Source organism: Strix uralensis, chromosome 4, assembly GCF_047716275.1.
Source record: "Strix uralensis isolate ZFMK-TIS-50842 chromosome 4, bStrUra1, whole genome shotgun sequence".
Lineage (NCBI taxonomy): Eukaryota > Metazoa > Chordata > Aves > Strigiformes > Strigidae > Strix > Strix uralensis.
The window spans coordinates 44,484,112-44,501,294 of record NC_133975.1 but is presented as its reverse complement, the minus strand read 5'-3'; the positions used below and the strand labels follow the sequence as shown (position 1 = coordinate 44,501,294).

At 36.2% G+C, this 17,183-nt stretch overlaps 1 protein-coding gene across 3 annotated transcripts in view; it reads left to right on the top strand.

Moving 5' to 3' along the window:
- TLL1 (tolloid like 1) overlaps positions 1-3,361 on the top strand; it is a 141,235-nt gene extending 137,874 nt beyond the window's left edge. For all 3 annotated transcript variants that reach the window (XM_074866524.1, XM_074866525.1, XM_074866526.1), the window contains one exon: positions 438-3,361. In XM_074866524.1, coding sequence (XP_074722625.1) covers positions 438-572 — 135 coding nt within the window. In that variant the 3' untranslated portion in view covers positions 573-3,361. The remainder of the gene's footprint in view (positions 1-437) is intronic.
- Positions 3,362-17,183: the final 13,822 nt, after the last annotated feature.

The window sequence follows — 17,183 nt, the reverse complement described above, 5'->3', positions numbered from 1 at the left end:
ACTGGAGAAGTTAAATTAGATTCAGAAAGCACGATGCCACATTTATTTAGATTGTGCAAAAAGATGCTTTTCAGGCCCAGAGCTCAAGATTGAAAGAGTGCTCATTAATACAAAAGCAAAACTTTATAACAGATAATTTTAAAACTTCTGCCAGCAGATAAATATTCAAACATCATTATTTAAGCTGACCTACAGCTTTTAGGAGTTCAGGTTGTCATTTCTTCAGTCTGCCTCAAAAATTCTTAGCCTATAGTTGGGAGTTGAGTGAGATAGAACTAATCTGTTTGAGGATGTCAGATGGCATCGTGTGAGACCCAGTGGAATTACATGACAAGGCATAACAGGAAAAGATAAATATCCATAAGGAAAAAAAATGTGAATGAAGGGGATAAATACACAGTGGGCAGATAATTTATTTGTTTATTCATTTATTTTAGCCACCAGAAGAAATTTATTCAGCAGGGGAAGCTCTTTTACTTCACTTTCACACTGATGATACAATCAACAAGAAAGGATTTCATATACGATACAGAAGTATAAAATATCCAGATAGCGTGCACACCAAAAAATAACACAAAAACCTCTATGCCAGAAAAGGAGACTGAGAAGAAAGAACGCACAGTGGAAAGGAAGGAAGGCGTGTCTTTTTTTTTTTTTTTAAACTGAAGTTATTAGCACAAATGTTTTATATGAATTCAGTTGAAATGATGACTTATAAGACCAGAGACTGAAATAAAATTAAAAAAAAATAAATCACCTATCCCAGTGGAATAGTCAAGATGATGATGTGCAGACTCCATACTTGACTGTCTCTGCAAAGCTTGTGAAACGACTTTGCATGCAGGGAGAATATAATAGCTGTTCTTCATGGTTTGACATTTGTCTTAGATGCGTACAGATTCAATCAGTTGCATTCAGGGGAAGTGACCCTGCAGACCATTCTTCCTTCTGACAATTGTATGGTGTCCAGGAGGAAAAAAAGCTCTTTCAGGTCACACATTCAAAATACTGTCCTTATATCTAGTTGCTTTGAATTTGTATCCAGCTTAAGGTGTGTACAAGGACTTGAAAGAAGATATGAAATGGGAAGGTCTTCCTGCATTGTTCTGTATTTTTTACAAATTCATCTGTCATATCAGGTTATCAGTGTTTTGAAACTGGAAAATCCTACTTCTGAAACATAACTGATCTTTAGAGTATTTTGTTTTACTAATGACTGAGAAGTCTGAGCTGTTACATCGGTCATCACCAGTTGACCTTGTAGTCTGTAGTGAACCAGACTTGTTGACTGAATTTGAACAGTGTAAGCATCTGAAAATGTTTGGTTTACTAGTTAAGTAAGCTATCTCTGATGATGTGCTCTTATTTTGCACTGAACATAGAAAGAGACTGAGATGAAAACCTGTCCTGAATCAAAATCTGTATCCATGAGAAACAGAAATAGTCAAGGATCATCTAGAACTCCTCCTACTGAATTTGTTTTCAGCAGTACATTTGGAACCACTATTAAGCTTTATTTCTTTGGATCTCTTTATGAATGAGCTAATTGTCTGGTTTAGCTACTCAGAAATGAAGCTGCAGTAGTATCCAAGAGTCAGGTTTCCCAAAGAGGTTTTTTTCTGGGAGTAAGACGATGACAAAAGTGATGAGTAAGAGTGATGGCGAAAAAAGCAAAGCAAAACAATACAACAGACGCAGGATTTGTTTGTTATCAAGAGTGAATTCCTATGGTGCTATTCCATGAACATTAAAAACAAAAACAAACTAAGAAGTTTTAGACTTTTGAGCCAACAGCTTGCAGATCATGAATGTCTCACCACACCTGGCTGCATCTGGAGAAGGAAGGCTTTACTGCTCCAAGGGAGAGTGGGTTGCAATGGCAGCGCTAGTCCTGTGGAACAACTACTACTATTGCCTTAGAATCCTTGCACACGGTCAGACAGATCTTCCTGTAGATACACCTCTAATTTGATAAATAATTCGACGACTCAAACTTCTTAGCATATGCTAACAAAAGGATCTTCAAGCAAAAGCCCCATCTGCAGAGCGAGATCATCTGCTGTAAATACAATGACCTGCTTTTGATGTAGAGATATGTTACATTTAGAACTGAGATATTCTATGTGCTTTAGGCCATACATGGCTTTAGTCATAATGTATATGCATTATGTAAGTATTGTATGAATGAGTGCTCCAGGGGAGTGAGAGGTGCTGTATGGGTGAAAATTGAATTGTTTCTTTATGTGCCAAGTTCTACCAGGACTCTGTTTGACTGTAGCAACTTTTCTTTAAAGGCTTCATAGACAGATAACAAGGACTTCTAGTTGGCAAGAATCAAGTTTAAATGAAGTACTATGTTTCACTTACAAGAAATATTATTTTGATATCCTTTGATGTAAGTTGCTACTCAGATTAGTTTAGTTTCTGTTACTTACTATGAACATACATTGGCACTAATAAATCTGATCTTTTTTTATAAAAATAAAAAACAAGTATCTGTATAGGTGTCTTTGGTTGTTTTAACAGCACTGTTGCTGCTCATATATTACTGTTTTCCTTTCCAGACATCTTATGTGTGTGAAGTTCAAAAACTGACTAATTTCTGTATTTTTATAATGCTTCTCCACTGTCCTTCTGTTTAGTTCATTTTTCAGGGTGTTTGCACAAGAAGTTAACTGCAGACATATTCTCCAAGGTCTTTTACTGTAAAATTCAGGCAAAAATATTACTATAGTTAAAAAAAAAAAAAAAAAAAAAAAGTATTCTTAACCTTGATACATAATTTATCAGCTGGGTGGAATGCCAGTGCTTGAAATTCTGAGAGGAAAAGCAAGCAGCAGCAGCAGTGTCTCCCTGGCACAGGTAGTCAAAAGGAGTTGGGAAAGCCTGAGACTGGGAGCAAGAGCAAGTTTCTGTGTTACCTTTTTTCCACTTTTCTGTTCCAGTCTCCTCTTAATATTATCATCTCCCTTCCATTTGCTAAACAAAATATTTTAAGTCTTCCTTTTCTCTAAATTTGTCTTTTTTATTCTGCTCAGGGTTACTTTAACAACCAGAGTTGAGCCAAGATTATTATATTTTGGAAGGGTTTTGTTGTTGTTGTTGACTCATACATGCCCCTGTATAAATCCTACTGTCCTGTGTTAAAAATAATGCAACAGGATTAGTTGGGAAAGAAGGTTAGACTGAGCAAGCTGAGGGCAACACCATATAGTGTGTTTTCAAGACCCTGTGGTAAGTGATTCTTTGTGGTCATAGTAAAGTATTGCTTTTGAGCACAGTATGTCTGGGATTATTTCACATGGACCATGTAGAAGTCAGAAGAGAGTTGCCATAACTTTGAATAAAAAGTTTAATTTTATATCTCTATTTGCTTATTCCTTTGTAGATTCCATATACTTAGAGTGGTAAAAATGAAAAAGGTGTTCTTAATGGCTGTCTTGATGGTAAAATGGACCATATGGATCATATCTTCACATTGGCCATGATCCTAGTCAATGTCTCATGGTGCTATCAGATGCTATTAAAAACATAGTTATTTCCAAGTCCTAGGAGGTTGTGCCTGATGTAATAAAAATCACATATTCAGTGAACCCCTCATTTAATGGAAGTATACTTTATAAATAGTCTAACATTAAGAAAACAATGAAAGAAACATTTATGCTGATGAAATTGTGAAAAGCAATGTGGTTATCCCAAAAAATCTTTGAAATGGAAAAATTTGTTCACAACATATCGATTAAAGATCTTGCCTGTTGAGCAGTCAAAACAAGACACAAAATCCAATGGGCTGAAGATCCAGCTTTGAGACCTAGTTACAATGCCTTTACTGTCAACACTACAAGCAGGGTGAAGATGATACTTATTCTGCTTCCTACTTGACACAAACTTTCTTGACTGAGGTTAAGCTGCTGGATTCAAATTAATTTTCCTGTAACATGATGTAGAGTATTCTTTTCAGGTATGTAAAGAGCTTCTGGCGTGTGCTGAGTATTATTCTTTAATGTTGTTAAATTCAGCATAAAGTATGAAGTTGATGGAATACTCTGGATCTGTGTGGCTGACTGGCTCTTGAAGAATTTAAGTCTGTAGCAGACCAAATTCTGTGATCAATACAATGCTCAGATAAGAGGGAAGATATGTTTGTGAAATACTTTCCTTCCATCCTTAAAAAAAAAAAAAATATATATAAATATATATATATATCATTGGTGAAAGTCAATAAAGCAAGGTTGCTTGTTATTCTGTTCTTTGCTGGCCCTTTGTTATAATCTGCAACATATTTGAGTAATCTTGCCTTGCTCTAAGACCCATGAAACAACAAGTTGACCTAAGCATGGGTGAGAGCCAGATGAAATCCTTAACGTAGTATTGCAGCATTACTTTTTCATTTAAAGCAGATTGCTTTCAAAACACTGTAAAAAATTAGATTAATTTGGTGGAAGCTTTACTCACCTGGGGAATCAGTTTTGCAATTTTGCTATGTTGCCAGGGGTGCAAGTGGCACACCTAATTTTTTACAATGGAGGAAATTGTTGTTGACCTCACAGGCTGTGTGCTGCACTAACTCTAGCTGTGTGTTGCATCACCATAGAGTATGGTCTCTGCTGAGGCATGCTGGAACTTTCTTTTATAATTAAATGGTTCTGTTCTGCCAAAATTTACAGATCTCAGAGTTTAGGGACCTGGTATGTGTATGTAATTTCAGGAAAGTATTCAATCTTAAAATAGACCTGACCAGTAACCAGAGGGGAATTTTTCTTTGACTTCAGGTCTTAAATTGGGTCTAAATAAGTAATAGGAGGCGATGGGTTTTATCACATTAACATACGTAATCATGCAGATTGGCACAACCTTAGCTGAGGACATACTCAATTTGATTTTATCATTGATTATTAAGATTTGATTATGAATTGATCAGTCAAAAAAAGAAAGAGGAACAAGAACAAACAAAATGCCTGGAAAAGGAAAATATACCACAGATACAACTACATTATATTAATAAAAAAAAATAGATGTAGTCTCCAAAGACAACACTTGCTGATATATTAATTTTTCAATGCATCTTTCATATTCTTTAAAAATGCTTTATGCTGTATTGCTTTCACTTACCTGAAGGAAGAGTTAGATGATTAATTACATTGGTTAGTGAATTTTTCAAGCAGAGAACTGCAGACAACCTAAGGAATGACTTGCTTTTTGTTCCTAATGATGCATGTCCTGATTAACTACCTGTTTGTGAGATGGAGTAACACTGGGCTATAGCTCTTACAGATTTTTTTTTTTTTGCCCTCTAGCACTCTCAAGTTTTGCTGCTCTAAGCTGAATACTTGGGGCAATTTTTAATGTTATTCCTCATGATCTAATTCAACTAATCAAAATAATAGGTAGTTGCTTAATACCATTGTTTAATGGAATCAGGGTGAATGAAGACTGATTAAAACAAAAAGAATAAAGGAAAATGCATTTTGCAAGTAATTCCTTGTTAGCAAACGTTCTTATTTCTCCTGGTTTCTCACTGTGAGTTCACAAAGGAAGCAAGCTGTAGCAGTTGCAAAAAATATTTAGGAATATAGTGGTATTGGATGAACAATGAAAGGAAACATTAGCAAGGCTTGGGTGTCTCTGTTTTGATTCCACCTCTGCAATTGTTTTCTCTCATGTTTTTTACTTGTAAGCTATCAAATCCCATCCTAAGCCAAGATTGTGATATGACATACATATAGAAAAGTAGTATTTTTTTCCCCCCCCCCAATGATCTTCAGATGTAATAATTCTTCCTGTGTTTTTGGGACTTCTGGAAAGGATCATTGACTCTGTGTAAATATGTTAGATATTGTTTACCGTGTGATAGCAACTTCTGAAATACAAGTAATACTAATAATCATTAGGAATGTAAAGTCTTTCAGAGCATGCTCAATGACCTTTCTCTCCCTCCATGATAATGCTGGAATTGGTGCTTTCTAGGCACATGTCAGGTAAGTGACCACACAATGAAATGCAATGAAGGGAAGTTATGATGGAAAAGGAAAAAGGAAAAGGAATTTTAGGTCTCACACAGAATGTGATTTTCACAGAGGAGAGTGAAATTGTTTAGCGCACATTAACAAGAATATATGTAGGAGTAAAAGAATTAATTTGAACAGTACAATATTTAAGCTGAATGTCAGGAGGCCTTTCCAGTGTTAGAGACAGAATAGTTTCCCAGGGATGATAGTCCCATCTCTCAAATATCAGGAGTTATATTGTACAGAAAGTTGCCTAATGGAGCAAAAGCAATACCTAAAGGTGCCTTTCAATTACAAAACTGTGCTCAAATCTGTGCAAAACATTTGCTATCTGATCAATGAATTTAATAGTAATAACAATACACTTTTGTAATTAAAAGAACTGAAGCTAGTGAACACAGAAGTACTTCTGTTACAATATATGGAAACCAGTATGACCTATATCTAAAACTTGGCTATTTCTAGTCAAAATTCTAAAGTAGAATCTTAATATATAGCTGGTGCTGACAGCTGCTAAGATGCCTTTACTAAACTGATGTTCTGAAGAGCTGCATGGCCAAAAGCTGATTTCCTTCAGAAATTTTGGGATATTAATATGGTTGCCTTTTTATATTGTTGCTATCTCTCTGGATGGTCATGATACAATTTTCATCCATAAATCCTTAGCCTTGGCTGTGCTATATAGGAAGACCATACGGAGGTGAGAATATTACCTATTGACATAACTAGTTACATCATTGTTATGATGTCAGCAAAGGCAGTGATATAGTGAAGATACTGAATAAAACATCTTCAGAATATTTCTAGATAATTATGATAGTAAGTCAATTTTTGGCCTTTCAATGTGAATCTTTCTTGAGATTGCTGCATCATTGACACAATACTTTTTAAAATGTGCATTTTAGAAAAGACAAATAAATCCTGAACTTTCTTGGTCGGTTTGACTTGTAGCATAAAAATATTCCTGTTAATCTGAGTTTACAACTGTTTAAAGAATGGGGTCTTCAGTTATATCATTGAAAGGATTTTTTTTTTTTAATGCTGTAAAGGAGGATCTTAACTTTCAGGAAATTTGTGTGTCCTAAATGAACTTAGTGTGTGGTAACCTACTATAATGCCTATTAAAGATGAGGGAGGGAGGCAGGCAAGCAGGAAGGGGCAACTTTCAATGTTGTTTACAGAAAATCTGGCTCATAAATTCTCTATAGCAAAGGGCATGTTTATATTATTTTTACTTATAGGCACAATGAAGGTTTTGCTGAGAGTGTCTCACAATACTTTTATCCTCTGAATTTGCCTGTGAGAAATGTAGTTCGACTTGATGAAATCTTTGAGTTGAATGATACAAATTAAATGGCCTAAGTTATCAAATACTTTTATCTAGTCACAATTCAAAACATCCATTAAGAATATGCCATTCTCCAATTGAACGCAAAATTTTCCACAGCAGTTTGATCTTAAAAGATATCTAAAAATTATTGATGCCTTTCTCTTTTAACAATTTTCTTTGTATTTTTACTGTGCCATTAAATATACGTTTTGCTAATTTTGCTTTCTATAGGATCTTGTACTTAGATATTGTAAACTTTTGTAAACTTTTCTAAACAACCAATATTTCACATTTGAGGATGGTTTGAGTGCTAACTTTAATTGTAAAACAGATGTCAAAGACTTCATGGCACACATGATACCAGCCATTAAACAAAATGGTTTCAAGCTGCAAGCCTTTACTGAGGTCTAATGCTGTTCAGAAGTTAAGGAAGCTTTACATACTTGTTTTTAGAGTCATTTTTTATTAAAATGAAGAATGTATATGAGAATTGAAAATAGAACTGAAGGAATGCTAGATTCTAAGGGGCGGGGAATAATGTTAAATGTCAGATCTCTAAGGCAGTTTTTCAGGTAAGATAGTTTTTGATATGTAATGTTACCTAGAGGAAAGTTTCAGGAAACCTAGTGAAAATATTTATTTGAATGACAAAAGCATTATGAATAAAAACTAGACTGATTGACTTTGATTTTGTTTTATTTTAGGAGAAGCATTGTTGGCTTTGATTTTGTTTTATTTTAAGAGAAGCATTATTTGTGTGTTAAATAATTTTGTAAAGGCAAGCTCAGTAGTCTCTCATTCCTGGTTCTGCCAAACCAATACTAAGAAAGACTTGGTAAATACATTATTAGCAAAATGAATGGCATGGTAAGTGCAGAATGCTAAATATGTATTTGCAAATATAGTTGGAATATACATTAGGGAAGATACAAGGACTTCCTACTTGTTTGTAGATTTTGCACAAAATGGCAATTCAGAAATTGAATGTTCAATCAATAGCTTATCCGTAGGCTGGTTTTAGTCTGGAATTCATCCATATTACAGTTGTTCAGAATTCACAAAAAACCCCAAATATGTAGAATCTATTGACTAGTGTTATAGCTGTCCATTTCTTCAAGTTAACAGGAAAGGAGAAGAGAGAATACTCCTTTGAAATACCATAGAGTATTTACTAGGGCTATTTATCTATAAAAATCTCAGGCAATGCTTGTCCAGACCATGCGTGTGTGCCCCTAAAGAGAATCTGGGTAGAAATAATATAGTAAAAATAGCAGAGTAAGAACACAGGTCCGTGTTCTGCCTGGTGGATGCTGTGGTCTCTACACTGTGCCCATAGTGGCTACAGGCTGTTGGGTTGGAGACAAAAGGAGGATGGGCCAGATGTACTGTGTCAGAGAGCTGCAAGAGCCTCTGGGACCCTGAACCTTTTAGAGCCAGACTGGCATGCAGAGGATCTTGCATGTACACTGCACATTAAACCACCCATGCACCTCCTCCTCCCTGCCTTGTATTGGAAGGCTCTTGGTCTTAGGATCTCATTTCCTGAATAGACTGTTAGGCAGACAATATAATTAGTTTCCCCCTTGAAAAGACAATTGGCAATCCCTGAAGTTGCTAGTTTTTACCTGAGGAATTTGGATTCGTTGGTGTAGTTGGTGGGTATCATTGAAACCAATAAAGAAAACATTTAGAAATGTAAGTTGGATTAGATTTGTTTACTTTATACTGAGGTCTACTGAACTAAAATCAACTGGCAACAAAGATTTGTCAGAAGTAAGATTATATTGCCTCTCTTTCTTTTCTTGAGCACAGCACATATTCCATCTCTTATGGGAAGCCACATATTCACTGCTTTTATCTAAAAATCTGAAAACAAATGACCTTGCAAGAGCAAGTCTTTGAATCTCTAACCTTTTGCTGCTAAAAATGATTTGGAATTATCATGATGTGTCTTCATAAGGAACTCCTGAGTCTGAAAATGTCTAATTAGGATTTCAGTGTATGGAGTAGAACTGCTGAGGGAGAACGGAAAAATGGAAAGGTTGTGATTAAATACGGTGGTGTTATTGCTTCTGCTGAGAAGAGGAAACCTTTATTTTTTATTTTTACTTTTGGTCATGATCTTCACAGCTATAAGATTGCAGAAAATATCCCAAATGTGTTCTTTAAAATCCCTTCTTCTGAGTGAAGTTGTTGAATGAAGAACAGCTGTTTGCATCCTAAGTGAGATGGATTATTTCAAGTGAAAAAAAACTCTCTGGAAATAGTGTTCAAATGAAAAATGTATGCTATTGCCAAAATCCTCAGTGCTTGATGTCTCTCCAAAAAGGAGGGCTACAGTTGCCTGTTATGGCACTTCATTAAATACTTTGTTCTGATACAAGTCACCTGAGGAATACTTCAGAATTTCTTTTCAGTTTCCTACTTCATTTATTCAAACATGTAAGAAATACAGTGGAAATCAGACATGAGTTCGTAGCAAAATTTATGGTAAAATAATATCAGAACTGCATAATGAAATAGATCCCTGGCATGAACAGTTCTGAAAGAGAACTGCAGTTACCCCGGTCTACATTCACATCTTGCTTGCTTTGCATTTTGTCATATTTCTTCACTGAATTAAATTCCCACCCAGAAAATCACTTATCAAGACACTTTTTAACTTTCCCACTGGAAATTTTTTTTGAGTGAAATGATGTCTTCTAGACAGTTTTAATTAACTGCTCTTAAGTAGGCATGATGAACAGAGAGACTTTGTTTATACTCATTTCTGCTAAATTTTAGTGGCTACTATGGCATGGTTTCTGACATTGTTTCTTTTGATGATTACCGTATGGTCTCTGAAATAAATTGTGAGTGCTTTGAAGAGGGTATGTTGGATTGACTGAATATGAGTGAGTTTTATGCTGGTTAGCTGACTTCCCTTATTTCATTAATGTAGAAATTTCCATTCGATCCCTACACGTCTCAAATATATTTCAGTGTAAGGGGTAGCTCACCAACTAATATTTCATTCTCTGGCATGCCCCTGCCCTTGCACACACAGCAGTACAGGTTGCAAATGGGCAATCCCATGAGCTTCTTTGTAGAATAAAGGCTCAAATAGATAATTTGAAGATGCTAGAGTGCCACTATATGACCTGTCTCAATATACTTTCAATGCTTTCTTCCTCATTTTCATCATGCCCCTGGCTTGAGGGTCAAGATTAACTGATTTTTCCAATTTTTTTAAGATGGGGGAGGACAATTTTTACTAGACCTTTCAGTTCAAGAGCTCAGATTTCTTTAGCTTTGAATCATAACACAAAACCTGTCAGCTTAGCTTGTTTTTTTTCTAATTGTTGATATTAGCAAGGAGGAGAAAATTTCTTATGGGGAAACATGTTCTGATTTTCAGTGCCAAAGTGGATTAAGTGATATTAACTGTTATTTTAAATCCACTTAAAGGTAATAGGTATACAAAAAAAGGTGTACTCATTCAATAAGTACATGTTATAAACATGTTAATCTGTCTCCTGTGGAATTTAGTGGGTAATTTAACTTGGCTAAAGTTATGTTAATATAATTAGATGCACACTTTCAATATTCACTTGTGCCTACCTCAGAATTATTTTTTTAAAAACAAATAAATTTTTCTGGGGCAACTTTGGACTTTGTCTGTTGTCTACTTCAGTTTAATTCTGAGAACTTTCATGTTTCTGCCAAAGTAGACTGTATTTTGAACATGGGGTTTGTCCACTTTCTCTACTGAGTTCTGCCTTCCTGCTCTTTGGTCAGGAGTTCCTACCTCCAGACTAGTGATAGAAAATGGGTGTATATTGAACATTACCCATTTAAATAGAGCACGCTTGGGCCAAAGGCGTCTCCGCTGAGACAAACATTCTTCTGGGCAAACTGATGAATCAAATAATATAACTTGATGTGCAGAGTCTTCAATCACTAGAGAGTGACTAGAAAGAAGCAAAAATGAAATGAAGAACAGGATTAAAAAGTGGATCTTTCACACGGTTTCTGCAAGAAAAAGAGAATGAGATGAAGCCTAGAAACAGAAAATTAATTACAGGAGTGAGAGAAATCTAGCAATACCAGAAGGAAACAGAAGATAAAGGACCTATATTTTCTTAATCTGGCACTTTTCAGTTTTAAAGAACATGTGAATGGTAGGGTAACTGAGGCTGAGAAAAGCATGAAGATGTTTTATTGCTTTGTCTAGATCTACATGCAACCAAAGAACCAGAACAGTTAAATCATGACCAGGAAGATGGCAGAGTACATCTTCAAATGCTATGTACCTCTATGGCTCTAGAAGAGGCTGACTCTTGCCACAGTCTGGAAGGAATAGCTCCAGTGCTGGAGGATTGATGAAGTCAGGTCATGAGGAATAATTATGAAATTCTGCACGAAGGGAGTGTTCCAGGGAAACTGGAGATGGAACGGTGGTTGTGACTAGGCACTCCACAAAAGCTGCAGTGACATTTGTAGAGGGAAAAGCATTTCACTGAGGTTTCTTTAAACAGCAGGAATACTGTTGTTTTCCCCATTTTGCTGATGAGATGATCATTGTATATCACCTTTCTCTGACTGCTTTTGGCTTAGATGGGTGAACGAATGGCAAGGCCTGCCAGATTTAAAACAAAATTTATCATCACATTTTTGTTCTGTGCAGAATGGATTTTGTTCTTTCTATCTTATTTTATGAAGTCTATAGACTCCTGCACTTTTCTCATGGTCTGCACCAGGACCATGTGTCATTCATTTGGGATCACGTGATCAGCATGAGTAAACTCTAGTCTGATTTATAGAGCTGCTGATTGCTATTAATGAGCATGAGATTTCTACAGTAACTTTATTGCTGTATACCGTAGCAGGGCCTAATGGCCATATCCACAGTCAGTCTCTGTTTTTCCAAGGTCTGTTTTTCATCCTACAACCCTATCCAAAATACCTGTAATGTGACAAAAACTCAAAAAAAGAGATAACATTAAGCCATTAATTAAAACTGATAAAGAATTGTTCCCTCAAGTAAAGTCACTGTTAATTTAAATAACTTGTTACTATGTGCTGCAAATACGTAAATAACAGATATAACATTTTGTACTGAAATATTATTAGCTTTTACTTCTTTATGTGATGGAATTAACCCAAGATCAAGTGGAATTTTGAATTTTTTTGCCATTCCTTCAGAAGACAAATCTTGTCTAAAAACAGATACATACAAATGGGACAATGCAATTGTTGGAACATGTATGGCAGTAAGAAGCACAATAATACCTACCATTGGATTTCTATATTTGTCATATCTATTGTAAAAGAAATCAACAGTAGCTTTCCTTTGGAATTTGCTTTGAGAAATATCTAACAAGAAACTGCTTTGTGCACTTTCTTAATGCTCCACATTGTCATTAAAGCTGCTATCAGAAGGAAAAATAATTACGTTTGTGTGTTTGTAAGCATGGTATCTGTTATTATGTTTGTATGTATGTTTGTATGTGTGCAGAGAAATCTAAATGAATAGTTGTGGTTTTTTGTTTTTGTTTTTTTAGAATTTTATTTTCTAACAGGAAAAATTTTAGGACTATTTCCTTTGATTTTCTCTGTTTAAGCCTATCAGTTCACTTTTTCTTTTCCCCAAAATGCGGTTTATGCATTAGTATCATCAGAAGCAAAAATGAAATATTTCTCTTATTGGCAGTCAATCTATCTTTTCTCCAGTTTTACTTAAAGTCAGTTTTCAAGGAAGACATATATTTTTATATTAAGAGCAGTCTTTTCTAATCTGAATTTGGAGCACATTATGATTTAGTAATTTACTTTTCTCCTTTCTTAAATATTTATTTAATCTGAAGATTTATTACTATTATTCCTTTTATTCTTAAGCTTTCACTTCACTTGGACTGCAAAAGGCCCTTCTGTTTTTCTCATTTCCTCTAAATTCAAAGATAGTCCATATTTCTTAGAACTCTAGTTCCTTATTTATCTGCTTCTCAATCATTGTGTCTCTTGGGACCACTAGGAAATCAGGTCTTTTTAGTTCTCTGTACAGCTGAAGTAATGATGTTCTGCTCTGGGGTTGTGCAGGTCAGAATTTGACCCTTGCAGTTTATCACCCAACATCCTTCCGGAATTAAAAGACTTTAGCACCATTTATCTACTTATTTTTAACACCCAGATCAAAGCGAATATAAGACATCTCTGAAATTTAATATAATCTTTAAGTCCTAAAGGAAAAAGATGGCAAGTTGTTTGCAGGAAGCACTTATAAATGCATTAGTAGACTCAAAATAAAATATATTCTTAACTGAGACAATTATCTTCTTTCTTTTGTTTAAAGGAACTCTTCACCTCCTCTATCCTATTCCCTTATGATTCTTTAAATAGGTGTTTAAATAAGTGCTATTGGCTACATGCGGACAGTGTGCCGAAGTGGTCTCGAGGCATCAGCAACGTGGAAGAATAAGACTGAGGTGGGAAGGGTTGTTTAAAGTCCCCCATCATTAATGGGAGAGTGAGAAGTTGCCATTACACTGTTGCAATGGATTGGACTTCTTGTTCAAAAGTTGCCTTTGTTTATTGGCTATCCTGCTATAATTATTGTTTTGAGAGAAATGGAGTGGTGTCTGTATTATGCTGGATGCAAGAAGTGAATGGCGTTGATGAAGCCTTCAGCTCCTCTTCTGTTCCTGCCGCGCTGGGGTGGGGCCATACAAGGCTGAAAACAGAGAGACTTCATGTGGTTTGCCTACAGAACATTGCCTCAGTTTCTTGATGCCTTTCTGCATCTGGCACATATACAAATCATATACATCTATACTATAGCCATCCTTGAGTCTCAGCAACATGTAAGGGAAGGGAGTAGAAGGTACAAACCCCTACCCTTTCTCTAAATCAACACCTACAGTGACACATTTGAAAATAAGGAGGAGAAAGTCATGTCCCAGTGATGGAAGGGATTTGAATGCCCATACAGTAAGGATCCAAAAGGTTGCTTCTCACAAGTGAAAACTGTTTGGGTGAGATTGTATTCATCTTACATCCAGGTTAGTAGCTGTGCAGCTTAATCCATATAGGAAATTAGCAACTTCATTCAAAAGCCTTTACCAAAAGAAAATAAAAGCCAACAACATTGCCTTGGTGGTCCAGGCCACTGACCTGGGCATTATGCGCCAAGGTAAGGAATTTTAATCTATAGAGGGATTTATGATTGTATTTTACCTGTGTTTGCTTTATAATGTGCTGGGATAATGAATTTGTACTAATGAATTATGATATGCTATCATTTAAAGTGTAGGTGGAGTGAGTTGTCTGCTGTGTTCTGGGTGTTGTTAGTCCAGTGTAAAAAATACAGTCTTTTCTCTTTAGGATTACGTTGTGGGGTTGGTGCCCAGTATTGAAAGAGGAATTTTTGTCCCCACATTCCTGCTTAAGCGAAATGACCCACTTTTCCTCTGGTGAGGAAGATGGTGAGACCTCAAATGGATTAACTTTCATTTTAATGTCATTTCCACCTTGTCCTTTGGGCATTAATGACTGCAGGAAGGGGGTCCTCAACTCTTCTGGCCAGTGGCCTGTGGGGCTGCTTCTGATCTCATGTATTTAGATTAATATGAAAGAAAGAGAGAGAGGCTATCATGAATCACACCCCCACAGGAAGAGGCAAATCAATTGCAAGATTCAAGGACACCAGTTACTGAGTTAAACATCTGTTTACACCTACACACAAAGCAGCAACCTTGGCTCATGTTCATACAGGGTCAGGGTGGGAAGAAAGTTGATGATTTTCTCCTGGAGCATGAGATGAACAAACACACACAATTAGTGTTCTGGCTAGATGTTCTGTTTAGAGGCGGGGAGAGAGAGGGGAAAAGTCTTACCAAGAAAAAAATAATGATGCTAAGGATTAAGCTGTTCAAGAGTTCCTCATTCTGAAAGAATCAAGAACTTCAATGCAGATAAACCTTGCTGTGCTGTTGCTGCCTCTTTAGGCAAACTGCTCTTGCCACCCTACTGAAGTGCTCTCCAAATCTTTCTAGTATCTTCCCTCTTTTGATGCCTCAAAGCATCCTACACTACCACTCATTAAAGGGAAATCCCTGTCAGAAACTGATTTTGGTTTTCGGCCTTACTACTAGGTAAGGTGAAAATGAGGAAGAGAGATCTTTTACTGATCAGATTGGTAAACAGGACGATTAAGATCTTATTATGATTATTTTCCTTTGGATGGGATCGATAACTGCAATTGTGCACCTGCATAAAGAACAAATATTAATGCACCAACAGATGTTGCTCTTGTTTCTGTTGCAGATTTCTCTCAGAGTATAAAAACTAAGTCACTCTTTGCCTTTACAAAACAGCCAAGTAACTCCTGTAATGATAGACTACTCAAATCTTCTCCCTACCAATGCAGTCTGCTAACAAGAATTGTTCCTTTGACTTGCTACCTCTAAAAGTGAATACAAGTCTTCACATTCTGCAACAGGCAGTAACATTGCATGTTTCTTGACCAGATGATCCAAAGGACAGCCTGCATCATAGATGGCATCTGGACAGTGTCATCTAGTAAGCCCTAATTCCAGTATAATGCTTCAAAAGAGGTGGTCAGCCTACCATACTTGTGTTCATAAATTCCTGCATCCTTCCCCAGATTAATTCAGTGACCTGCAAATAAGGTGGGTCATCCTGAAATCCCAAAATTTCTGCTTTAGCTTGTCCATTCTCATCTTCTCTCCTGCTTCATGAACCCATCCTGTAAGAGGCATTTCTGGAAGTGACTGTGTTTCCTTCTGTTATGTGACAGCAGTGCTGTTTATCAGCTCTTCAACAAGAGCCCCTCTTCCTGGGGCTGCATTGTACATGCAATGCCTTGGCAATCAGACAATGCTTATTATGTTCCCCACACTGATTCAAGTCAATATTTAGTAAAGAGGAGGCTCATATTTTGTAGCTTCTTGAAACAAGGTACAAAAGACATCTTTTGTACATAAATACCTTATGTGCCTTGAAAACCCTGTTCTTAAAATAGTAATTTACAGTTTGTTGTACATGGACTATACCAAAGGAATTAGCGAAGGCAACTAAATAAAGTAAGTTCATATGTGCTGATCAGCAGAATCCATATATGAAAATGCCAGGATCAAATCTCCATGGAAATTGTTTTTAGGAAGGATATCTAAGGAAAATGTTCAGGTTACCTACATATGGCAAAGAACCACTTGCCATAGGAACTGAGAACTACTGTACAAAAGACTTTCAGTTAGGTCATCTTCACAGAATATGGCCATAATCACAGCATGGTTACAACCCAGACTGGTTAACAGCCACCAAAAGAGCAAAGCCACTATGAAGCCACAATCTAACATGCTACTTATTAATGTTCAGAAGGCCATAAGTCTTGGTGCTTTTTCATAGCTAAGCCATCAGTCAGAACATAGACTCCATCATAACCACTAATGATTTGCATTTCTCATGCCTATGAGGCAGAAAGCTAACTGACTGGTAGAGAGAAAGATCGAAAAGGACAGTGGGCTTTCTTGATTTGTTGCTCTGATCTTTGCATTTGATTTTTCTTCTTGAAAACAGGCTATTTCTCTGTTAGGCCTGCAGTATTGCAGTTAGATATCTGAGCAGTGACTCATGACTGACTCTCTTACTGTGACTCCAGGCATATTTTCTTGCCCATTATTAACGCTATTGTAAAGTCAACCAGCAAAAAAAGACATCCTTTCAAACTGGGGGCCAGCATCTTAATACCATAGGCTGTATAAGCCAAATAGATGAAGAAAGACCAGCTATTGCCTTACAGTTAAATTCCAAGAAATAATATTTACATCTTCTAAACACTTACTTTT